Source organism: Pristis pectinata, chromosome 9 (genome assembly GCF_009764475.1).
Source record: "Pristis pectinata isolate sPriPec2 chromosome 9, sPriPec2.1.pri, whole genome shotgun sequence".
In the NCBI taxonomy this organism is placed as follows: domain Eukaryota; kingdom Metazoa; phylum Chordata; class Chondrichthyes; order Rhinopristiformes; family Pristidae; genus Pristis; species Pristis pectinata.
Window position 1 is genome coordinate 56486442 of NC_067413.1, and position 26531 is coordinate 56512972.

General features: G+C 38.4%; 2 protein-coding genes across 3 annotated transcripts in view; one reads left to right on the forward strand and one right to left on the reverse strand.

The window, feature by feature from the left end:
• The window catches only part of LOC127574142 (RNA-binding protein 12-like), a 53814-nt gene extending 33581 nt beyond the window's left edge, over window positions 1-20233 (forward strand). The window contains exons 5-6 of one of the 2 annotated variants that reach the window (XM_052022889.1): window positions 18382-18547; window positions 19273-20233. In XM_052022889.1, coding sequence (XP_051878849.1) covers window positions 18382-18392 — 11 coding nt within the window. In that variant the 3' untranslated portion in view covers window positions 18393-18547; window positions 19273-20233. The remainder of the gene's footprint in view (window positions 1-18381; window positions 18548-19272) is intronic. The other variant, XM_052022888.1, reaches the window with a different exon arrangement.
• The window catches only part of cibar1 (CBY1 interacting BAR domain containing 1), a 40244-nt gene that overhangs the window by 8225 nt on the left and 5488 nt on the right, over window positions 1-26531 (reverse strand). Inside the window, exons 3-8 of the mRNA XM_052022893.1 lie at window positions 25420-25488; window positions 17269-17370; window positions 9100-9105; window positions 7509-7613; window positions 4991-5104; window positions 1265-1384 (exon numbers count right to left, since the gene is read on the reverse strand). Of these exons, the coding sequence (XP_051878853.1) occupies window positions 1265-1384; window positions 4991-5104; window positions 7509-7613; window positions 9100-9105; window positions 17269-17370; window positions 25420-25488 (516 nt within the window). The remainder of the gene's footprint in view (window positions 1-1264; window positions 1385-4990; window positions 5105-7508; window positions 7614-9099; window positions 9106-17268; window positions 17371-25419; window positions 25489-26531) is intronic.

Sequence of the window (26531 nt, forward strand, 5' to 3'; positions counted from 1 at the left end):
TAATTGTACCTACCTCTACCACTTCTTTTGCCAGCTCATTCCATGTATGCATTACTCTCTTTGTGGAAAAAGTTGCCTGTCAAGTCCCTTGTAAATATTTCCCCTCTCACTTTAAATTTACACCCTCCAGTTTTGGACTCCCCTACCCTGGAAAAAAAAGACTATGATTATCCACCTTTTCTATGCCTCTCATGATTTTATAAACCTTCAAGCCTCCTACACTGCAGGGAAAAGTGTCTCCTTATAACTCAAACTCTCCTGTCCCAGAAACATCCTTGTAAGTTTTTTTTATACCTTTTCATCCTTTCTATAGCAGGGTGACCAGAACCGTACACAGTACTCCAAATGTGGCCTTACTAACATCTTGTACAGCTGTAACATGACATCCCAACTCCTGAACTCAATATTCTGACCGTGAAATGCTGCCTACACTACCTTGTCTACCTGTGTCACCACTTTCAAGGAACTATGTACCTGCACTCCTAGGTCTCTCTGTTTTACAAAACTTACCAACTTTTATACTCAGTGCCCTGATCAATGAAGGCAAGTGTGCTGTATGCCTTCTTTACCATCCTATCCACGTATATTGCCACTTTCAGGGAGTTATGGACTTGCACCTCAAGATCTCTTTGTACATCAATGTTCCTGAGGGTCCTACCATTTATTATATACATTGCATTTGACCTTCCAAAATGCGTTACCTCACACTTATTAGCATTAGACTCTGTCTTTTCTTCGCCCAAATTTCCAACTGATCTATATCCAGACGTATACTTTGACAACCTTCCTCGTTATCCACAACTCCTCCAATTTCAGTGTTTATCATTATGTTTTGGCCACAGAAGGAATGCCTAAGAATTCTGGGGCCATTGTACTTTGTGACAATTTCAAATGTTTACTAGATACGAAAATATCTACAGCTCTTTTCTGTTAGGTCTTTTTTCCATTCTTTTTATTGCATATTCCTTTTTCGACATATACCCTTGTCACTAATAGAACTGTGTCCATCTCCAACTTCTCACTTAAATCCCAGAGAAACTCTTATGCAATTAGTTCATTCTCTAGTTGATAAAATGTGATTATAATAGAGGTTAATAATACTCCGGTGCATCCAATATTTTTAACACAATAAAATATGTAATGCCTTATCTGCCAAACATGCAGAGAAAATATAAACCCCAAATTAATGAGATTTGAAATAAAAATTGAAGGATTGTCTTTGTTAACTTCGGACATTAATGCAAAATAGCTGACTTTCTCCTACCTTAGAGGATCCTGATATAGCTAGTGCTGAATTTGTTCCATTCATAGTGTTTGCAGAATTGGCAGATACTATGCTTAGGCGTGCTTGATTGTCGTGTAAATGAAGCGTATTCCTGAAAATCTACCAGAACAATCCATTAATGGTCTGTGGAAAATGCATACAGAATCTGTATATATTCTTGCTGTTATTTTCCAATATTAAAATTTGTCTGAAGTATATTCACAATCACAAGCTAATTTAACAAAACAAAATTTTTTGGACACAAGATTTAGATGTAATTCAATGTCCACGATGGGTGTATCTCAAGCGCAAGTCAGTGCAAGGGTTTTCATTGGCTTCTATTTTAGGGGCCTCGCTCCCCTTTGCACTTACTAAATTGAATAAACACACAATACGAATATGGTTTCAATTGTGTAAATTTTTTGGATTGAATAAATTTATCAAGTCCTATTCTATTCAATTTTTTTCTTTCAACCATCTAGAATGGATCTAGCTTTTCTTTTATGGAAAACGAAGGGAATAACATACTTTCGTGATCTATTTGTTGATAACTGTTTCTTGTCCTTTGAACAGTTGTCTAATAAATACAATTTGCCTAGATCACTTTTTTTAAAAAGATATTTACAGATTAGAAACTTTTTAAATGTTACTCTACCTACTTTTCTGATACCACATCAAATTGAAATTACAGAAAAAAATTTTAGGTTTTAACCCTTATCAGAAGGGCTTGATAGTAATAATTTATGATCTGATTATGAAAATACGTTTAGGGATATCTGATAAAATTAAGAATGAATGGGAAAGAGAACTCCAGATACTTTTACCTACAGAGACATGGAAGAAAATTCTTCAATTAGTTAATACATCTTCAATGTGTGCTAGAGACTCTTTGATATAGTTTAAGGTGGTTCATAGGACCCATATGTCTACGGATAAGTTAGCTCATTTTTATGACCATATAAATCCTATCTGTGATAGATGTAATTCTGAGGTGGCTTCCCTGACACATATGTTCTGGTCCTGCCCTCTTTTGGAAAAATATTGGAAAGACATTTTTGATATTATTTCAGTGGTATTGAGTATCAATTTACAACCTCATCCTATCACTGCAATTTTTGGGTTACCAATGATGGATTCTGGCCATTTATCTACTTCAGCTTGTAGTATGATTGCACTTGTTACATTAATAGCCAGGAGATCCATTCTATTTAAATGGAAAGATCCTAAACACCCTACTACATTCCAATGGTTCTCCCAAACTATAACATGTTTAAACTTAGAAAAAATTAGGAGTGGTACTATTGAGCCTTTGGTTAAATTTGAAGAAACTTGGAACCCATTATTCAGTATTTTCATATGATGTAAGCTGACCTTTTCCGAATCTTTTTCAATAACTTTCTATTCAAATATAGAGGAATGGAGTAGATGACATAATAATGCTTTTAACCAATGAAATACGACAGCCCAGCTTTTGTTTCGTTTTTATTAGTACTATTTGGTTTGGGTTTTTTTTCAGAAAATCAAATTTCTTTTAAAATCTTTTTCATGCTCAATTATCAAGAGATTGGGAGGTTCAGATTACACATTTCACTGTGTCTGTATATGTTAACTTATTATTGTAATCCCGCTCTCTTTGTATCATGTGTATAATTACTACCGTTATGTTTATTAACTTGAAAATTAATAAAAAGATTGGAAAAGAATTTAGCAAAAAAGAACAAAATATTTTATAATCAAACTTTTTGTATCTGCTGATCCCAAGTCAAAGGAGCAGGTGTTTGATCTGGACTCCATCCCTGGTTGACGTTGAGCCTTTGCTGCATCTCCCGCTCTGTATCTTTTTCATCTCGTCTCCATCTATCCAAACTCAACCTCATCATTCATTCTTCTCACCTCCTCCACCACTATTCCTCTTTTCTCTTCTCTTTCAAAATGTGTTTCCCTGTTCATCCAGTTATCCTGGAACTGTGAATATTCTATGGCAACCTTGCATTTCAATAGATAGTAATGGGATGCTGAATACTTAATCAACTCCAATAGATGTTTTAGTTGTGGTCACTGAAAAATAGAAATGTTTCTATTGGCGTAGACTACAAAAGTGGGAAAGTTATGTTGAAATACAATAGGAAATGCTGGAAATACACAGGTCAGACATCATCTGCTAAGGACGAAAGAGAACTGACATTGCAGGTTTAGGACTAAACAGGTTTATGACTACAGAGGAAATAGGGAGGGGTGGAAAGAACAAAAAGAGTCTATGATAGGATGTAGATCAGGAGAGATTGAATGACACAATGGTGTTGGTGGCAGCTGAAGTTGGTGGGCTATGTCAAGGAGAGGTATAAATAGGAGATGAGTGAAATCAGAAATTACCAGAACTCTGCAGGAAAAAAAAGGTTAAGCCTCAACTGAAGTATTGCAATCAGTTCTAGTGTTCTGACTTTAGGAAGGATGTAAAGCCCCTAAAGATGGTGCACAAAAGATTTCCTTGAATGGTTCCAGGGATGAGGGATTTGGGCTACAATATTACATTGAGGAAACTTGGATTCTCTCTATTGAGTAAAGAAGATTGAGAGGAGATTTGATAAATATGTACAAGATTGTAACTGGTTTAGAGGGAAGCTGTTTCCTTACAGTTTTTTTCCAGGGATCGGGGCACAGATTTAACACACATCACAAAAGATGTGATGGGACGGGGAGGGAAGCTATTATAAGTAAAATTTGTCACATGGAATTCACTGTGTGCAGAAGTGGAGGAAATGGAATAATTGAGAAACTGGATAGGCACCTGAGCAAATAGTTTGAGGTAAAAGCATGGGAAAGGGACCAACAAGATTGATTTACTTAGAGTCAGTACATACTTATTGAGATAAATGACCTCTATGCCATAACACTTTTACAGTGATCCTAATTCCTATACAGAACTGATTTTAATAGCAAAAGATTTTTGTCTCAATACAAACCATTCAGCACAGATTAGTGGGTTGTGGGGAGGGCATAGGAAGATGAAAGCTGACCTAATAGAGACCATCTTTACATAATAACCATTTAATACTGATCCTCGGTATGCAGAGGCATTTTCTAGGAACCACACAAAAGAGCAGAGATACAGTCTAAAGAATCAGTTGTTAATAATATAGCTGTTCCAGATGTGAAGCAGAAATATCCTCTTGACGCACCTTTCACTCCTTACAGCTCAAAGAAATCAAACCATACAGAAGCCCATCCTCCCTCTTTCCTCTTCCCCTCTCTGTCATCCCAATAACCCACAATAACAAGAAATCAACACACAGAATATTTGTTTTATTTCATTCATTTGTCTTTAAATATGTGGTTAATATGACTGGTTATAGGTGATGAATTGACAGTCAAGTTTTTACATAACAGGACATAAAATTCATTTTCAATTGCCAAGGTTTAATAACTTAGATGTTCAACAATACATTGGACTTTAGGACCCAAGATTTACTCAGGTGGATTAGGACTTCATTACCAGCCAGACTGCTTAATGCAAAATGGAAGGTGGATCTGTAATTTAATTCACAGCCATGGAAATATTTAAAATATCATTCTACCTAAACATAATAAATTGTAGATTTAATAGGTTACTCTAGAATTTGCTGACACTTTTACAACTGGCTTGCACGTTTTATTTCAAAAATGAAAATTATATATTGAATACTGCCTTCAGGACACTTCCATAAAAACCTCAAAAATACATCTTACCTCCATATCTGCCTCTTCATCAATATTCTGTACATGCTGATATGCATTGCTATATACTTCCAAAGCTTTTGCATGGAAAGCCATTTCAATTGTAATAAAATCTCCAAAAATCTTCTATTTTAAGTAAAACAAAAGAAGCTTAGTTTGACTGTATGAGAACATGATAAAACAATTGAATCTTGACATTATGCCATTTATTTTGAATACATGTTCACACAAAACTCTTAAAATTTTGTCATATGTCAAACATTTAACATAAATGGCTGACAGCAGAGTTAAGTATAACTTCATTATGATGAGTTTCAAAGATTTTTCCAATTATATCATTCTTTATGATGTACTTAACTTGGAAAAAATATGCCAAATGTGATATTGAATCTGGTAATTCCGTTGTTAAGAGGATGCTTAATAGAGTCCTGATGAAGGGTCTCGACCCGAAACATTGACTGTATTTCCCTCCATAGATGTTGCCTGACTGGCTGAGTTCCTCCAGCACTGTGTGTGTTGCTCCAGATTCCAGCATCTGCAGAATCTCTTGTGCCATGTTTGACTGATCTGTTAGTCTTGAGATTGTAACTAGCAAAATAAATAAGGCCGGTCCAGTTGATGTGGTGTATTTGGACTTTTAAGAGGCCTTTTAAGTAGTACTACATGAAATTATTGAACAAAGTTAGAGCATGTGGTAACGGGAATAATATTCAGTCATGGACTGAGAACGACAAATGGAGAGTAGGAATAAACAGGTCCTGTTGGGTTGGGAGACAGTGATTAGGAGTTCCACAGAAGGCCCAAGCTGTATACAATCCATATCAATGAATTGGATGAGGAGATCAAATGTAATGTATCCAAATTTACTGACGATATGAAACTGGTTGGCAATGGGTTGCGAGAAGGATGCAGAGAGGCTACAGGAGATATGGTCAGGTTAATTAATGGGAAATTGAATATAGTGTGGGAACAGGGTCATCATTTTGGTAGACAAGATAGAAATATTTAATATTTAAGTATTTTTTAACAGTGAGAGATTGAATGGTGTTCGAAGGGATCTATGTATGCAAATCACTGAAAGTTAACATGGTACAGCAAGCAATTAGGAAGGAAAGCAGTACATTTGGAAAAGCATTTGAGTACAGGAGTAGAGACACCTTTCTCCAATTACATAGATCTCTGGTGAGACTGTATCTAGAAATATTGACTGGTCTGATCTTCCGAAAACAGAGGATGTGCAGCAAGAGGTTGATTAAGAGATTAAGCAGACTAAGCCTATGTTCTCAAGACTTAAAATAATGAGAAGTAATGTCACTGAAATGTACAAAGACCAGAACCTAGATGCACAAGAGTCTTAAAATAAAGGGTCAGCCAATGAGGACAGTGATTAGAAGAAATTTCTGCACCAGAGGGTACTGAATCTTTCAGAACTTAAGTCATGAAGTGTATTCAAGACAGGTAGATTTTTGTTTGATATTAAGGGCATCACAGACTTATGCAAGAAACTGATGTTGCTTTAAGAAATCAGCTGTGTAATCTTTTAAAATAATGAAGGGACCAAATAGCTTCCTGCTGGAGATAGCACGGCTGCTGCACAGTGTCAAGGAGCTGGGTTTGATCCTGACCTCAGGTGCTGTCTGTATGGAGTTTGCATGCTCTCTTAGTGACCACATGGGATTTCCCCTGGTGCTCCTGTTCCTCTCCCCTAAATCCAAGATCTGGTAGTTTAAATGGCTACTATAATTTACCCGCAGGTGTAGGTGGACAGCAGGAGATCAACACAGGAGGTGAACAGTAGGCATGTGAGGGAAGATAGGCTCCAGGGAAATTTAGGGAAATGGGACTGATACAAATGCTCTGGGAGGTGGCATAGGTTTGATGGGCCAAATAGATTCTTAAATTGTAAGAAAATGTAAGAATAATAAAATTATGTTATTGGGAATTTTTAGCAAAGGGTTTGTGGTGTAATGCAACTCAATGTGGTCAACATTTATTGCAATCATCTGGACATTGACTGATACAATAAATCCATTAATCTGGCATGCTTGGGACTGGTGGTGCTAGACCAGCAGATGTTCTGGACTATTGGATGTTATTCCTATTAATACTCACTTTTTAAATTCACTTTTTTCAGATGTTACATATCTAAATTTTGCAGTGAATCTAGTAAATTTCAAGGGAGCATGAGCAACTAAACTCACGTGGTTCCCATGCCTCCTTAAAACTCACCTGGTTCTAAGGTAGTTCAGGAATGGGGACCCTTGTGTAAAAGGGAGCACGGGAATCAGCACCCAGTGAGCCAAACCACTAGAATTTCCAAATAATTGGATAACAGATCATTCAAGCTTTACTGTAATTGCTAAACCATACCTACCTATAGAAGGATTCTTGTGTGGTCGAGAAGATGTTGAACAGTTAGCAATCAAGAAATAATTGTTGTAGAGAATTGCCCCAAGATTTTCCTGATAATGACCTTTATCCTTGTTTGTGCAGGATGAACAAATGAGCAAGAATTATTTTTACATTCTACCTTAATATCCTTAATTTTCTCTTCTTGAAAGTCATCAATAGTTTCTTCCAGCTGTCGTGAAATTCGAGTGGCATCCATTGTGACCCTCTGTAATTCATTCTCGGCCTGGCATAGAAAAGCAATTATTTTGGTAAATCAATGACTTCTTTTGCACAAAATATTTAATTTCATTAAATTGTAGAATATATTTTACTAACAATGGGTTGGAACACAGATTGCTGAGATACACAGATTCCTGGAAAGAGATTCTGGTATTATGTGCTGTAAAGTAATGGATTATGCCCAGTCAATCACAGGCCCATCTTTCAATGGCAGACAAGCTGCCTGAACTTGCTGGTTGCCTGCCTTTAGACTCTGTTTCTTCTAGCGTGGTCCACCAAGGCCCAATCTTCCATAGAGGGGTTGGCTCCTAGTACGTCACAAGATCCTGTGCAGTGCAGTGTTTTTCCAACCATTAAGTGGCTAGCTCTGTTCTTGAATGGCTTTGACAGCCGGTGAGAGCCTATCCCTATGTTCCACTGGCTATCAAATCGGTTCTAGTTGTCAATGGTCTGAAATCGTCACTGGTATTATAATTTACATCACCAAAGAGGGCAGAGTTAAGAAATCATGTAGTTAAAACAAACCATTGAGTGAATATTCAACCTTTTCTATTTATGAATCCTCTGTCTGCATTTAGCAATAGTTAACAAATGCTGGCTTTAGTTTATTACCAGCATTCAGTAAATATCTGAATAGAAGGTAGCTAGTAATATGGAAATGCTCCTGTGGGACCTGTACTCATTCAAATTAATCCTGAGAATATAGACAAAGCCTCGTTATTTAACACTGATACCATAAATTTGTATCATCTCCTGTTCTACCTGAAAATTTCTTCATTGCTACGAGTTGATTGTATGATTGTACAACTGCCTGAGGCGGGTAGAGAAATGTTTGAGTTGCACAATAGTTTTGCAATAGGTATCAGTTTAAGAATCTGAAAATAATTCACTTCTTTATGTGGGAAGGACTATTAATGTTTATAAGCACAGAATGTATTTTAATATCCATTCTCAATGCCTGCTTTTACTTTGTAAAGTAAGGATGCACTTTGCACTATCCTTACAGTCCAGGTGTAAAACTTGAATCGGAGCTGCTTGAATCACCTGATGTACCGATTCAAGGACCAGAAGACTTGTGTGGTGCTGAGCTATGTGGAGAGGTTAACATCACAGTTAAGGGCCTGCTAGATCAATGGAAGTCATGTCAAAAAAATAGGCAATAGGCTCTTAAGCCTATCTTCCAACAAGAAAAGCCCACATCTGCAGGTTGTTCTGGCTGTCAGAAGATATGACCCTATATGTCACATCAGAAGATACACCTCACATCTTCGGTATGGCCTGGAATGATACCTTGGACCTGCAAGTAAAAGGATAATGTTCCAGTTCACTGCACTGTTCATTTCTTCATTGCTTTACAAAGTGGATTTCTTCTTCAAATAGAGATTTGCTGTTGTTTACATACATTGCTCATAAATTTTTAAGGTGGTTATAATTTCTCTGCATTACAAATAAAATTCCACAGGAATTGCAGTTGAAATTCAATCACAAACCTGTGTCTGTTTCATTGTCAAGGATCCAAACTTCTTAATAACTGCTTTTAAAGACATCAGTATTAAATTTTCTTCTATAAAACAGAGTTCCAGTGGATTGCTACTTATTCCCTTAGTACATCTCTAACCCCAACCTGTTTTCTTACCTCAATGTTTTTTTTGCATTATGTTGACAATGGGATTCCTGTTAACAAGAGGAATTCCAAGGATGAATGCAAAAAACTAATTGGCTGTAGCTAGGATGTCACTGCAAAAAATCAAAAGAAGCAGCAAGAGACCTTTAAGGGACATAAACGTTGCTACAAGATTCCCACCACAGACTATGGCCGCAACAAAGATCTTCAAAAGATTACACTAGTTACCTGGAGGCAGAAGAGGCCAGTATGAGGTCCTGTTATACTGCAGTGAATCTGGTTTACATCTCCACGGTAAAAATAGCAATGTTAACTTGCATTTATATTGTGCCTTTATAACATATTTAAACTCTCTTCACAAAATAATTAACTAACATAATCTGAGCCTCAGAAGGAGATTTTATCTTTATTTATCTCTTGGGATGTAGATGTCATAGGCAAGTCCAGCATTTAATGGCTAATGCTATATTGAAAATAGTGGTGGGCACCCTCCTTGAGCTACTGCAATCTTTGTGGTCAAGGCACTCCAGACTGCTATTAGATACTGACTGAGTGATACCAAGAAAACAATGGTATGGGCACTAGTTGCAAGTCCCTGTCCCAATCTCACACCATCCTATTATATCAACCAAAGAACCAGAGATTGCAATGGATGAGTCTGGGATATGATTATGCCAGGTTATTTTCTTTCCTCGAGTATACTAATGAACCATGTGAAGTTTTATGACAATTTGATGGTTTTGTGATCATTATCACCAGCTATTTCACTTGTGGATTATTATATGAAGTGAATTCTAAATTCACTAGCTACTCTGTGATATTGGAACTCAAGATTTTAAGATATTTTAAGATATTTTGCCCAGAACTGGATTACGAGTCTGTTAATTTGATAGGAATGCTACCATTCCTAACATTGATGTGCATGGCAAAAAACTCAGAGGTAGGTCTAAAGAGGAAGAGAGAAAGAAAGAAGAGAGATAGAAGGGCAGAGGGATTCAAGAAGGGAGTTCCAGTGTTTTGGGGCATAAACAGTAAAGGTGTGACATCAATGGTATGGCTATCAAGATCAGGCATTCAATGATCTGAATGTTGTAGAGCTGAAGTATGTTACAAATATGAGAGAAGGAAGTCCATGGAGGAACTACAAACAAGATGAAAATTCAGAAAGTGTTGCTCAATTGGGTGAATAAACGACCAGAAATTTATTGGCATTGCTAACAACTGGTGCTTTCAGGTAATTGTTCCGCATCTTCATCTCCTCTAAGCTTTTGCTAACCAGCACTAGCATCCACTTGTTTTTTAATCTCTCCAGCCTTCTCATAGATATTATTTTATGTTCTATCCTTCCCTTTCCCCCTTTCTCTGCCTTTTAAAACTGGGTTACCTTTAATTATTCCCAATTCTCATGATAGCTGGAAGGTTTAGACAGGGTAAGTGGAGAGAGAAGAAACAGTAATAATTATAGATGGATAACCCACAGCAGAGCTGGACTATTCTGTTAAGTGAGTTACCTGAAATAGTTGAATTATATATAGAATCTGGGAGGCTGCAATACACCATCCACTGCATTGAAGAATCTAAACGGTGACTGGGTGATTGCTTTGTAAAGCACCTGCATTCAGTCTATAGGACTGATCCTGAGCTTCCTGTTATTACTTCAATTCCCCATTCTCTCCCCATGTGATCTTTTTTGTCTGAGGCTTCCTTTTTATAATGAAGCCCATAGCAAGCATGAAGAGTGGCACCTCATCTTCTGTTGTAACGTAAATAACTGAGTTTCTCTGTATCACAACAGCAAGTTCTGCTGTAGGTCTCTCCCCACTGCCTGAAGTGCTGGGAATTTCCTATAGCTTTGCATTTCATAATCTGTACGTCCCTTTGTGTTCTTTTTCTAATTGTTGTCACTTCAATGCTTTTGTTTTCCTTTGTTCTTGTAATTTCTTTTGTTCTCCAATTTCCCTCATTAACCTGTCAACTGGATAACTGTCTACAGTTTATTCTCAGGGCAACCCTGACCTTGCCCTGTCAGATTTCCTTTGTCCTATCCACCCCTTCCTCATCCTCTTGCAATTTAAAACTTAGCTTTTTCCCCTTTTTCCAAGTTCTGAAGCGTCTTCAACTGAAATGTTAACTCCGTCTCTTTCCACTAATACTGTTAGATAAGCGTTTCCACCACATTCTCTTTTACAGAATCATAGAAACATACAACACAGAAACAGACAAAATCAGAAACAAAGCCTTTCAACCCACCTCATCCACACCAACTGTGATGCCTATCTATGCTAATCCCATTTGCCCACATTAGACCCATTTCCCACTATGCCTTTCCTATCCAACTACCTGTCCAAATGCCTTTTAAACATCGTAATTCTAACTGACTCCACTACCTCCTCTGGCAGATCATTCATGATATTCACCACCCTCTGTGTGGAAAAAGTTACCCCTCTGATCTCCTTTAAATTTCTCCCCTCTCACCTTAAACCTGTTCCCTTTAGTTCTAGACTCCCCTACCCTGCCTTTGTACAACTGCAACACAACGCCCCAACTCTTATACTCAATGTCGAGGCCTATTAAGACAAGCATACCAAATGTCTTTTTAACTACCTTATCCATCAGTGTTTCCACTTTCAGGAACCTATGGACTTGCACCTCAAGGTCCATCTGTACATTATTGGTGGTGAAGACCAAAGACCATGGCTTGATTTTGCCAGTACTCAGTGGAGGAGATTTCTGCTCTTCTAGTTCTTGGGAAAGCAGTGAAACTATTGAGGCAGTAGAGTAGTCAGGAGACATGATAGGGCACTGAGGTGGTAAGAATTGAGAATTAGGAGGGACTCAAGGAAAGATACTTGGAGGATTTCAGAGTTAATGGCACAGGGGAAGAAAGAGAAGCTGATTCTTGGACTACAGAGATACAATTAGAACCAGGAAAGTAAAGCCTTGGATGATGGAGGAGTAATGTTGGAGCAGGATAGCTTAGCCAACCTTTTCAAAGACTACAGGCAGATTGAGAGGGAACTGTTTACCATCTTTCCATTGTTACAGGATGCCATTTTGACTTTATTAGCTGTTTTGTAACTGTATTGGTGTAGGAGAACCTGAATTCAGATGAAGAGATCTTGAAAAGATGGGAATCTGTTTTGATGGGGCAGAGGCTTTATGTAATGTAATTGATAGTCAGTGATCTGTATGCAAATTCAGTGCCTCTTGATAATATCAACCAGAAATACATTGGGTTCCACATTTGTTAAAATGCCCACATTAATGTTACTACTCCATTGACACTAGCATGGACAAAAAATTGGCGAACAGGCAGAAAGCAGTGAACAGGTGCAGGGGTGGAGTGATTTACAAGTTGGCAACCTGTGACCAGTGGGTTACCACAGGGATCAGTGCTAGGACAGCAACTGTTTGTAAAATATATTAATGGTTTGGAGGAATGAAGCAAATGTATGGTGACTGAATTTGTGGATAACATAAATGACAAGTAATAAGGAGGACACAATCAGTTCAGAGAAATTGATAGGTTAAGTGAGTGGGCAAAATATTGGTAAATGGAGTATAACATGGGTAAGTGTGAAGCTATTCATTTTGGAACATCAAACAATAGACAGTTTTATGTAAATGGAGAAAAATTGCAGAAAACTGTCAGAAAACTGCAGAACTGCAAAAAACTGCAGAAAAATTTAGGAGTCTTCATGTGGTAACTTTATGTTTCATACACAAGTTAGTAAGCAATAGGGAAGACTAATGTAACATTAGTGCTTATTTCAAGGGGAATATAAGAGTATAAAAGTATGAAAATCATGCTGTAGCATGCATCAGGGTACATCTAGAGTACTGTGAACAATAATTTAAGGAAACATTATTTCAGCGGTTGCTCAGAGGTTCATTGGGATAATCCCAGGTCTGGAGTAGTTGTCCTAAAAGGAAAGATTAAACAGGTTAGGACTCTGCTCATTGGAGTTAGGAGGATGAGAGGCAATACTATTGACATGGTTAAGGTTCTTCAGGGGCTAGACAGGCTAATACTGAGAGGAATAAGGGAGCACTTTTTTTTGAAAAAACACTGAGATAAGAAAGAACTTCTTTTCAAAGTCCTTGGAATTCTTTGCCACAGGAACTTGGAGTCCTGTGATATAGAGTCCTTAGGCATATTTAAGGCTGAGGTAGATTTTTACTCAGTAAGAAAATTGTGTTTTGGGAAAGGACAGGAAAGTAGACTTGAGGAATATTGGATCAGCCGCAATACCATTGAATAACAGAGCAGGCTTGAGAGTCCAAATGGGCTATTCTTGTTCATCCTCCTTATGGTTTGAATGCAAGAGAATGTAGAATCATGGGAAATTTAAAATGCAGGCGGCTATTCAACCTTTTGTGTTTGTGCTAGTCAAGAAGACCTGGCCATCCTAATCCCACCTTCCAGCACTGTAAATCATGCCCTCCTTTTTAAATCCAGTAGGGGTTTCTGCCACCACCAGCCTCTCAGGCAATAAATTCTAGACTCCTATATACTGTGAATGCAAAACATTTCTTCATCTCTACTGCATTTATCAATGATTTTTATCTTTTGCCCCTTGATATCTTACCTCTCTGCAAAAGAAAACATCTTTCCTACTTATTTCATCCATACCATTTTTAATTATATACACCTCAGCCAATTCCACCCCCCCCCCCCCCAGGAAAACAAGATTAGTTAATCTAGTTTTTCCTCAGTCTTACTTTCCCCAATTTAATTACATTCTTTTTGTAAAGTGCTGTCCATAGCTATATGCAGTACTCAAACTGTGGTCTAACTAGTGTTTTCTGTTCTAGCACAACCTCATGCTCTTGTATTCTATGCATCACCTAATGAAGGAAAGGATCCTGTATGGCATTTTAATCACATTATTGACCTCTTCTGCTACCTGCAAGGATCTGTGAATGTACATTCCGAAGTTCCTCCACACCTCTTGATATCCTCCATTTATCATGTATTCCCTTACCTTGTGCACCTCCCCAAACTTCTCAGATTGAGTTCCATTTGCCATTTTTTTGCCCAATTAACCAGGCCACCTATATTTGCCTGCAGTTTAAAGCTTTCCTTCTAATTATAAACCACATAGCCATTTTTGTATTATCTGTGTACTTCATCATGTCCTTATGACTGTACAAATCTATAATATGTTACAAGGAGGAAGAAAACAAAAACAGATCTATAGCTTTGTTTTGCACCTCAATGGATATGAAATTGTTCAATTTTCAACAAATTAATGGAAAAGCATTGAAACAAATTTTTTTTTGGCTGTGTTAGATGTATCAGTTATGAAACTGTGGCAAATGGGCAAACTCATGAAGTGCCCAAAATAAAAATAGAAAATGGTAGAAATATTCAGCAAGCCAGGTAGCATGCAAGGAAAAATAAAGTTAATGGTTAGGATAGAGGGAAAGATACACAGAAGTGATGATTGTGCTAGCTGAAATAGAGTAGATAAGGCTAGTGAATAGGAATGAAGGTGGTGTAAATTGGACAAGATTAATTAAATCAGAAATACCAGAACAGGGAGGAAAAATTATAAATGTGCAATACCAGACTAATGGCTGATCATCTAAAATTGTTGTATTCAATGTTTGAATACTGGAAGCTGTAATGTGTCAAGTCAGAAGATGAAGTGCTGTTCCTTGACCTAACATTAAATTTGGTTGTGAGGTCAGAGTGGGATGGAGAATTCATGTGATAAATGTTGCACAGGGAATCATATCATGCATGTAAATACTGGCTTCCTGTTTTCCACTCTGTGAAGGACCTTGCCTTCTGTTTTCTCTGACTCTCCCTTTTTTATTGCTGACTTTCTCATTTCTAAAACTTTCCCCAGTTTTGACTGAAAGGCCATCAACTTGAAACATTAACTGTTTCCCTCTTCCTAGATGCTAGCTGACTTGTTAAATCCTGCCAGCTGTTTTACTTCTGGCTTCCAGCATCTACAGTATTTTGCTTTTGGTTAATGGAATTGGTTAATGGAAAATTTAGATTCCATGTCTTCTGTGATCTTTTCACTTTTCAAAAGGAACTGGAAAATTGAAGTGGTTAATTTTGAGTATACTGAAAAAAACTGAAGAGGTTTAATGATGTTGTACATGAAAAGCTCAATGTGGAGCTGTAATTCGGTAACTTGGCTCATTCATATAGCCAACCTGGAATACGAAATACTCCATATGTCCATTGAATTTGTGGATATTTTTAAATGAACCTTTCTTGAAGTCTTCTCAAATGATAACTTAAGAGTCAAGCACATTGTTATGAGTCTAAAATCATTTAATTGCCCTCTGAAATGGTCTGACATTACATTCAAATGGATCAAAACTGCTACCTCAAAACATTAAATAACAGACAAAAATTCCTCAAACGTCAGGGGATTGGTGTCTAAATTAGGACAGCTGATCCACAGACTCATCAAGCAATGTAGTTGTGTTCAAATATCCATGCCTTGCATCCAACTACCCAGTTTTCTCAGCTACATCCACTCACGAATGTTGGTAGTCAGTTAAATAGCTAATATGAGAAGGAAGCTCCATGAACAAAACTTAATCCTGACAGGGCTGAGCATGCAAGTGCCAAATTCTAGCCTGAAGCACTCCCAATGCCATTCAGCCACAAGGGCTATACAAATGATCCATCTTGGCTTCTTTGTAAGATTCTCACTATTACAGAACTCAGTCTTCATTCAATTCACTTTATGTAAACAAATGGCATATAGCAATAAATACAGCAAAAGCTTTGTGAATATTAACTGGCACTTATAGCACCACCAATATGCTTATTAAGTTGTGTTTTCCCAGGACCACTTGGTCCCAGATACCAAAGCAAATGTGGATCAAAAAACTGAATTCCAGACGTTGGGTGAAAGTGACCACTTTTGACTGCAAGCAGCAGGGCAGAGGCTAGGTATCCTGTGGCGAGTGACTCGCCACCTGACACCCCAAGACTTTTTGCCCATCTAGACAGCACAAGTCAGGAGAATGACAGTATTTTTTATTCGTCCTGATGTGCAGCGCCAACAATTCTCAAGAGGATCAACACTATGTCGGATAAAATTGCTTGCTTGATTTGTGCCACATCTATCTACTTAAACTAATAAACAGTGATTGCAGTATGTACTATCTACACAGTGTACTGCAGTTACTTGCTTGGTTTTTGCTGATTGTACCTCATGTGGTAGATTTCACAAGGGCAGCAGGTGTATGGGAAAACCACTATCAGTTTCCCTCCAAGTAGCATACCATCCTGACTTGGAAATTAATGCCAATCCTTTGTTATCAGTGGGTTTAAATCCTTGAACTCCCTGCTCAACAACACAATAGGAGTATCTTCACCAGAAGGACTGCAGTAGTTCAAGAAAGTGGCTCACCACCACCTTCCCAAATGGGGATAGTAATAAACAGTGGCTTTACCCATGATCCCCAGATCTTGAAAGGGAATTAGAAAAAAGAACACCAATACCCTGGAGGATAACCAATAATAAAAAAGGACAAGTCACATCAACATTGTCTCTACGTGAACAGGTAGAGGTGAGATATCCTGTGGTGAGTCACTCACAACCTGATACTCTAAAGCTATCCACTATTTAAAGGAACAAGTCTCGTTGGAGTGCACTCATCATTGTTTGGAATGATGAGTGCACTCCAATGACACTTGAGGTTAACATATTCCAAGTTAAGCAGCCTAATTGATAAGCACACCACCACTACAGGCTGACAGTGGCTGCTATCTATACCATCTACAAAATATACTGCAGTTATCTGTGATACAGCAATAGCACCACCTGCAGTTTCTGCTCCAAACTGCACACTATTCTTATATCACTGCTCCTTCAGCATCGCCAGGCCCAAATTCTGGAATCCTGCACAACACTGTGGGAGTATGTTTTATCACAAGGATTGCAGCAGTTCACCACCATTTTCTCAGGGGCAATTAGGAGAGGGCATGAAAATGCCAGCCTTGCCAGAGACACCCACCTGTAAATAAACAAACAAGACCATGGTATATAAAGGATACAACAATCTGTCGATCAGAAGGATTCCTCAGACGCATCTTCTCAACATGGGCCATTTGCTTAGATTCACGTTTTATAGCACCTGTAGCAATCTTGAGGTCTTCCTGTGAGAGAAAATTAAAAACACTGATATAAGGAAGAATTTGGATAATACTTGAAAATCAAGTAATGTTCAGAATTGCTTGACTCCATACATCAGATTCCAAATTTGTGTACATTTGCAATCAGTTCATAAAATAAACTAGAATCAATTTTTAAAGTGTTCAATCACTAACAAAGGCCAGATTATAAACAGTTATCAAAATTTAACAGCTTTCCCTGCAACCAAAATAAGCTACAGTTTGTACTTACACAGTACCCATAAAAGACAAGCACCCAAAAGTTACAAAGGAAGCACAAACATTTGACTCTAAACAGAAAATGTGGGAAACACTCAACAACTCAATGGCTGTCCTGGCCCAAACCAATTGGTGATATTCCACTTATCCTATCCATCTATTCTCCACCCTCTCTGAACTTAAAAACTGAGTTAATGGTTTAAGTCAAAGACCACAGATGCTGGCTGACCCAGTGAGTCTTCCCAGCATTGTTTGTTGTTATTTCAGATTTCCAACATAAGTAGTTTTTTTTGGATTTTCATCGAGTCCAAAGAGGTTTAAAAGATTTAGGACTGAAAGGCCCAGGAATTAACAAGGAAGTTCAAATCTGTGAGACATATCAATAACGGCAGGCTACTAATGATCTGATGAAAGGGAATGTGTATACAGTAAAGAAATCAGAGCAATGGAGAACATTCAAAACTGATGCTAAAAGATACAAAATTTGGGTGCAATTTGTAACTGACATAATTCTCTTACAAACTATTTAAAAAGCATAATCAGAAATATTTATAGCTATGCATAAATTACAAACTATACACCCTTTTCAATCTGTATCTAAGTGACTGTTCGGAAGCTTCGCAAAATAGTTCCCTAATTCTGTTCACGGAACACTGCCAAGATATGCAGTGACATAAAAAAAATGCTGTAAGTGTTCAGCAATTCATCAGCCGATGAGGTTTACCCTGTTGCTGTCAGACCATCAGGATATTTCCTGTATTTTCTGCTTTATTTCAGATTTTCAATAGATGCAACATTTGACGTGTGTAACTGAGAGGTGGACGACTCTCTGGAAACTTACTCGATGGTAGGGCTGTTGAAGCCTCCAGATCATATAATAAGATCTAATTTTCTGAAATCTAACATGCTATATTGAAGAGTGGAAATGGACAATTATGTAATGGTAAGGGGCCATCTAGTGTCAGGGTCAAGTAGTGCAAAGTGATTTACATAATTACTTAGGTTCATTCAACTTTGAGAGAAAGTACATTTTAACTATAATCCAGCAATGCTGATCCAAGTCAAATTAATTTATAAAATGATGTTACATCAAAACCTGATGGGCATAAAGTTCAAGTGATAATACTGTTACAGAATTTGAAAAGTTTTTAAATCAAATGCTGCTCTTTGAGAAATCAGTATTCATGGCAACAGTTTGACATGCCAGTGTTTTATGATAGTTGTCAGCAATCTGAATTTATAAAGGCACCTTTAACACAGTAACATATCCCACAGTTCTTCTGTGGAGAGTTTAAAAAAAACATTCAACACCAGACAAGATAAGTAGATATTAGGGCAGATGATCAAAAGCTTGTTCAAAGAAACAAAAAAAATGGAGAGAGGGAACAAACACCTGAATGTTGGAAACAGAAGACAAGAATGACTGAATTCAGCAGCTTCAGAAAATAACTGTTAAGTCCTGACAGATATATTGTGCCAAATTGGAAGAGGAGGTGCTGTTTCTCCAGCTTGCATTGAGCATTACAGTGTGGAAGGCTAAATAAAGAGATCAAAATGGTAGTGGTTAAAGTGACAAGTAATTGGAAGCTCAGAGTCCTTCTAACATACTGAATTGAGTTATTCTGGAAAACGATCACTTCATCTGCATTTCTTTTTCTTGATCCACAGTGTGATTACTTCACCCAGAGGGAGCGTTGAGTTTCTGGATGGCAAGGAAGGAGGAAGTGAAAGGGCAGGTGTTGTTTATCCTGTGGTTGCAGGGAAGGTACATTGAGAAGGGGAGCTGGTATTGAAGGAAGTGGAAGACTAGACCAGAGCAAGGCAGAAGGAATGGTCTCTATGGAATTCTGAAGGAGAAGGTGAAGATGCAACTAGTCAAAACAATTAAAGGTGAAAATTGGGAAGTGTTCAAGAATAATTTACCTTAATATCTCAAAAAACAAAATCAACTTTTTTCAAAGTTTGCATAATCACCTGGGAATACACTGTATCTAAAAATACTATTTAGACTTTTCTATCCCGAAGCAATACATCCTTTCATGCAAGAAATCCTGACTAAACCTATAGGCCAAATACAATTAATTTTTTTAATATATATAATAAACATTTCTTATTTTTAGTGCAGCTATAATGTCAGCTCAATTACCAGTCCAGTGTGGATTAGAGAAGTCTACAGTCAAGGACTTATGTTATCAACATTTGACTGAAGTAATTATTAATCTCTGCAACTGTGAAGTAATTATAACCTTTTTAAACATATAGGACAAAATCTAGTATGTGGTCTGGAGATCACAGCTCTTCAAGTAAACAATCAAGCATTATTTAAATGTGATGATGTTTTCTGCCTTTTCTATCCTTTCAGGCAGCGAGTTCCAGATCCCTGCCACATTCTATTTCAAAATAATTTTCCTCAGCTCCCTTCTAATCCTTCGACCAATTATTTTCGATCAACGTTCCATTTTTTAACCCTACTGCTAAAGGAAATAATGTAGTTTCATTTACTGTATTTAGGGCCTTTATAATTTCATACACAATTAAGTCTCACTTCCTGTGCCAAAGAAAGCATTCTTAGTTTATACAATGAAAATGTAAAAAAAACTGCAGATGCTGTAAATCTGAAATAAAAGCAGAAAATGCTGGAAACACTCAACAAGTTCAGGTAGCATCTGTGAAAAGAGAAACAAGAGTTGAAGCCACAAGAGACTGCAGATGCTGGAATCTGGAGCAACAAACAGTCTGCTGGAGGAATTCAGTGGCCCAAGCTGGTGGGGTGGGGGGTGGAAGAAGGAACTGTCAATGTCTTGGGTCAAAACCCCAAAACATCAATTCCTTTTCTGCCCATCCCACCCCCCCCCTCACCCACGACCCCCCCCACCCCTATGACCCCCAACCACACCCCCCACACACGACCCCCCCACCCCACTCCCCCCACCCACCACTTCCCCTACCCCCCCCACACAGCCCCCAACCCCCCACACAGCCCCACCCAAAGAGTTAATGTTTCTGATTATCAGTGTAGCTTATCCAATCTATTTATATATCTAATCTATATAGATGGATATAATACCTATATATAATCATATCTATCCAATCTATTATAAAAACCATTTCCAATCCTGGCAATATTTGTAAATTTCTTCTGCACCCTCTCCAGAAAAATTCTATCTTTTCTACAATCTGGTATCCAGAACTGTAAACCATAATCAAGTAACAGCCAAACTGGTGTTGGCAATAGATCTAGCTTTCTGGTTCTTATAAGTGTCTGCTAATAAAGGACAGCAACTCAGGTGCTTTTTTAACCAACTTATTGACCTGCACAGGTATCTTTAAGGATCTGTGGACATATAATCCAAGTATTACCACTCATAACATTTTCATCTATTGCATGTTCTCTTGCCTTGTTGTCCTTTCCCAACTGCATTAATCCTCATACTTCTTGGATTAAATTCCATTTGCATTTTTATTGCCTGACTGATCAAACCATCTATATTTCCACACAGACTAAAACTTCCCTCCTCTCAATCCTCACAAGTCAATTTTTTAAAATCTGCAAGTTTCTTCATTTATGTCCCCTACATTCAGGGTGAAATCATTCATATCACAAAATCATAAATATCAAAGAACTCCACAGTGGATCAGCTAGAAGAGCTGTTGCTTCACAGCTCGTGTTCAATCCTGACCTTTGATGATGTCTGTGTGGAGTTTGCACATTCTCCCCGTGATCGTGAGAGTTTCCTCTGGGTGTTCAAGTTTCCCTCCACATCCCAGAAGTGTGCAGGTTGATAGATTAGTTGACTGTTGTAAATTGCTCCTAATGTGTAAATAAGTGGTAGATGGGAATGTGGGGAGAATAAAATGGATGAGGTTAGGATTAGTTTAAAAATTGGTGCTTGATGGTTGGTGTGGACTTGGTGGGCTGAAAGGCCAATTTCCATACAGTATGACTATAACAAAGTCCTATAAAATACCACTACAAATCACAAGAGCACCCATGAGCATTCCATGTTGGATCCTTCTATTTTTAAGTCAATTATGAAAAGGTACAAGATTTTGCACAAAGGTACTTCTTTGTGCAAGATCTTACAATCTTTCAAATCAATTAAAAGGCTTGTGCAGCAGAGTGTCATAGAGCAAGACAGCACAGATACAGGCCCTTCGGCCCAAGCAGTCTATGTTGACCATAGTGCCCACCCAGCTAGTTCCAATTTCCTGCATTCAGCCCATACCCCTCTAAGCCCCACCCCTGAATGTACCTATCCAAGTGTTTCTTAAATGATACTATTGTACCTGCCTCAACCACTTCCTCTGGTAGTTCATTCCATATACTCACCACCCTCTGTGGAAAAAGTTGCCCCTCAGGTTCCTTTTAAATCTTTCCCCTCTCACCTTAAATTTGTGCTGCCTAGTTTTGGACTTCCCTACCCTGGGGAAAAGACTGTTACTGTCCAAGTTATTTTAAACATTTCACATAATTTTAAATATTGTCAGGTTGTTGCTCATACTCCCACACCCCAAGGAATAAAGACCAAGCCGAGCCAACCTCTCCCTATAACTCAGGCCCTCTAGATGTGGCAATATCAAATCTTTCCTGCACTCTTTCTAGTTTAACCATGTCTTTCCTATAACAGGGTGACCAAAACTGTATAGGGTGAGAACACACTCATACAACTGCAACATAATGTCCCAACTCCTATACGCAATGCCCTGACTGATGAAGGCCAGCAGGCTAAACGCCTTTATCTTCAACCTGTCTACCTCTGATGGCACTTTCAATGAACTATGCACTTGTACTCCTAGGTCCCTATTCCATTACACTCCCTAGAGCCCTACCATTCATAGTACAAGTCCTATGCTGGTTTGACTTTCCAAAAATGCACTGCGTCACACTTATCTGTCTTGAAATCCATTTGCCACTCCTCAGCCCACTTCCTTAACTGATCAAGATCCCCCAGCGATCAACAACACCTCCTAATTTCATGTCATCCACAAACTTACTGATCAAGCCTTATGCATTCGCATCCAAATCATTGACATAAATAACGAATAACAAGTGTCCCAACACCGACCCCTGCAGCACCAAATAGTCACCGACCTCTATTCTGAGAAACAACCTTAAGTTACCACCCTCTGCTTCCTACCTCCGAGCCAATTTTGAATCAACCCAACTAGCTCTCCCTGGATTCCACTGGAACTAACTGTCCAGACCAGCCTACCATGCAGGACCTTCAAAGCCTTGCTAAAGTCCAAACAGACAACATGCACTGCCCTACCCTCATCTACCTTTTTGGTTAGCTCTTCAAAAAAAAATTAAAAGGTTCATCATGCACAACATTCCACACACAAAACCATGCTGATTCCCTGATCAGACTGTCTACATAAATTCTGATAGATCCCGTCCCGCAGAATTCCCTCCAGTAATTTCCCCACTCCTGATGTCAGGCTACCAGCCTGTAGTTCCCTGGCTTGTCTTTGCTACCCTTCTTAAATATCATTAGCCACCTTCCAGTCTTGAGGAACTTCACCAGTGGCTAATGATGAAGCAAACATCTCTGCAAGGGCCTCTGCAATTCCTCTCTAGCCTTCCACAAAGTTGGGTACTCAGTCAGGCCCTGGGAATTTATCCACCTTAATGTGCTGTAAGACTGCAAATACCTCCTCCCTGGTAATATGAATTTCCTCCAAGACATCTCCACTAGTTGCCCCTCATCTTTTGAGCAACCATGATTTTCTCCTCAGTAAACACAAAGGAGAAATATTCATTAAAAATCCAACCTTCTCCTTCAGCTCAAGACATAGCTGATCTGAGGTTACCTACTCTCTTACTGGCCACCCTTTTACTCTTGGAATTTTCCTTAACCTTACCTGCCAGATCCATCTCATACCATCTCTTTGCCCTCCTGATTTCCCTCTTATGAGAATTCTTAATCTTTTCACAATGATCAAGGAATCCACTCATCCCCAACCTCCTAAGCACAGTGTATGCTTCCTTTTTCTTAACCAGAGCCTCAATATCCTTCATCAGCCAAGGTTCCCTAAATGTGCCAGGCTTACACCACACCATAATAGGAACATGCTACTCCTGGACTCTTGATATCACACTCTTAAAACCCGCCCACTTGCTATTTGTTCCCTTCCCCTCAAACAGGCTCACCCAATCGACCTCTGCTAGATCCTGCCTGATTCCCTGCTCCAGTTTAGGACCCTAACCTGTGGACCTGTCCTATCCTTTTCCATCAACATCTTAAAACTAATAGAATTATGGTCACTAGAGCCAACATGCTCCCTGACTGCCACTCCAGTTACTTCTCCTGCCTCATTCCCTAAGAGGAGGTCCAGTATTACACCCTCCACAGTAGGGTCCTTTGTATTTTGGCTCAGGAAACTTTCCTGGACAGGTTTCACAAATTCCACTCCATGCAGGCCCTTAATACAGTCAATACCAGGGAAATGAGAATCTCCCACCAATACAACCCTATTATTCTTACAATTATGAGCAATTTCTCTATACACCTGCTCCTCAAGTTCCTACTGACTATTGGGGGTAGGGGGTCTATAATACAGCCCACTGGAGTGACCCTCCCCTTCTTGTTTCTAAGTTCTACCCATATGGCGTCATTGGACAATCTCCCAAGAATGTCTAAGTAGTGCTGTTACATCCTCTCTTATCAAAAGGGCAACACCTGCTCCTCACTTACCAGCATATCTGTCACACCTGTAGCATCTGTATCCCGGAATAGAGTTGCCAGTCCTGCCCTTCACTCAGCTATGTTTCTGTTATGGCTATAACATCCTAGTCCTCAAAGCCAATCCTTGCTATGAGTTCATCAGCGTCATCTATTAAACCTCATGCATTGAAATAAATGCAGTTTAACTGGGTATTCCCTTCCCTGCCTTTACTGTGCCCCTGGCTATCCTGATTACTAAACTTGCTCTCACTGCCTACTGCTTTTTCCCAACCCCCCACCTATCTTGTTTAAATCCTCCCATGTAGCAGTAGCAAATTTCCCTGCAGGGATATTGGTCCCTTTCAGGTTCAATTGCAAGCCTTCCCTCTTGTACAGTTTGCCACTACCCCAGAATAGATCCCAGTGGTCCAAGAACCTGTCCTCTGCATCTGGCCTATTTTTCTATTTGTTTTCACCTCGCTAACACGTGGCACCAGGAGTAATCAGAGATCATCACCCTTGAGGTCCTGCTTCTTAACTAACTCCCAATACTCATTCTGCAGGATCTCATCCCTTGTTCTACCCATGTCATTTGTACCAACATGTACGACGAGCTCTGGCTGTTTGCTCTCCCCTTGAGTATGTTCTGTAGCCACTCAGAGACATCCTTGACCCTGGCACCAGGGAGGCAATATGATATAGGAGAAGGAACCACCACATTTTCTGTGTATGAGCTAGGGTAGGGAATGTAGATAATAGGTTACATTTCTTTTTCATGTTTTTGCAAGTGACAATTTTGTATTGAAATGATATTCCTTGCAACTTGTTTGAGAATGCGTATGAAATCCATTAAGAATCTGGTTTTGTCCTTTCAAGTTACTAAACTGGCAAGTAATTTTCAACACATTTAAAAATCATAAATGAGAAAATCTAATTTAATTATGATTACTTACAAAAAGGCTATGTAGAACTTTTAGTATCTAGAACTATATAGAAAAGTATAACTAATTTTCCACTAAAGCTCCAAGAAGTCAACATTACAAATGTGTTTTTGCTGCAACTATTTTTAAATGTATTTTTTTTAAAACAAGAACTTAATTTTGATTGTTCTTCCTATAATGATTGCTTTTACTTTGCAAGCAAGACTTACCCTTTTCAACTTGGTAATGGAACCGTATTTCTTCAAGGGCTCCACAACTTTAGCTTCTAGTCTTTCAACCTATGCAATCAGACAGTAAACTGCTAAGAGTAGTCAATGAAATGCATGTGAATAGAAGCAAGCTTTTGAGGCAATTTCACAGATGCGAAATCAGTGATCAAAGTAAATCACAGAATGTTGCTAATTCAGCTTGGTAGTAATGTGTTAAAAATTGCCATTATATTCTTTTAATTCTAAACCCCATTACTTTGTGTGAGGCACTTCAAATTATTCAACAAACTAATCACTCAGTGCTTTTTACTGTATTTCCCCAGAGATTTTTTTATTGGGTTGATCACTGGACAACAAAGCCAAGTCTGCTTAAACCAAAAAAATTTAAAAGTGCTACTATTAAAGATAATGCAGTGCACAAAATAGCAAGTGAAAATATATTTAACAATTTTCTAGCTGGCACATGACAGAGGAGGCATGACTGCTTTTGAACACTAATCTTACTGATTTAATTATAATATAAATAAAACGATATACAAATGCAAACATTGAAATTTATGTTTATATTGATTATTAAATACACAGTCAAGAATGTATTGGAGTGGACATGAACTCAGTCCCTTCAGCTTTGTTACCCCAGAGGGTACATGTATCATCAATTGATGAATTTAAAATTTCGTGAGACAAGTGTACAGCTAATAGCAAATGCACACATGCCAGTGTCAGCATATAAATACAAATGGCTCGAACTAGCAGTGAAAAGCTACTTTTTTGTTGATCTACTTGATCTCCAACCTGCTACTAAATACATCAAGCTGATATAATACATCAGCATAGCTTACACCAAATTGCAAAATCGCCTCTATAATGATTGCAAATATATAGAAGGATCTAGTTTACCAGGCTAGTTTGACCCCTCACCCAAAAGGGTGGTGGATGGAGGCCGGGAGCAATAGGTTAGAGAAGTGGCAGAGGTCAGTACCTTAGTGGGATGAAGAGCTAAGCAGCAAGTCTTGTCTTACTGGGGTCTCAGTCAAGAGTAGTCCTATGAAAATATTGTCCCAGAACCACTTAATGACAAGTACTCCTGGCACAATCTCAAATAATCTTCC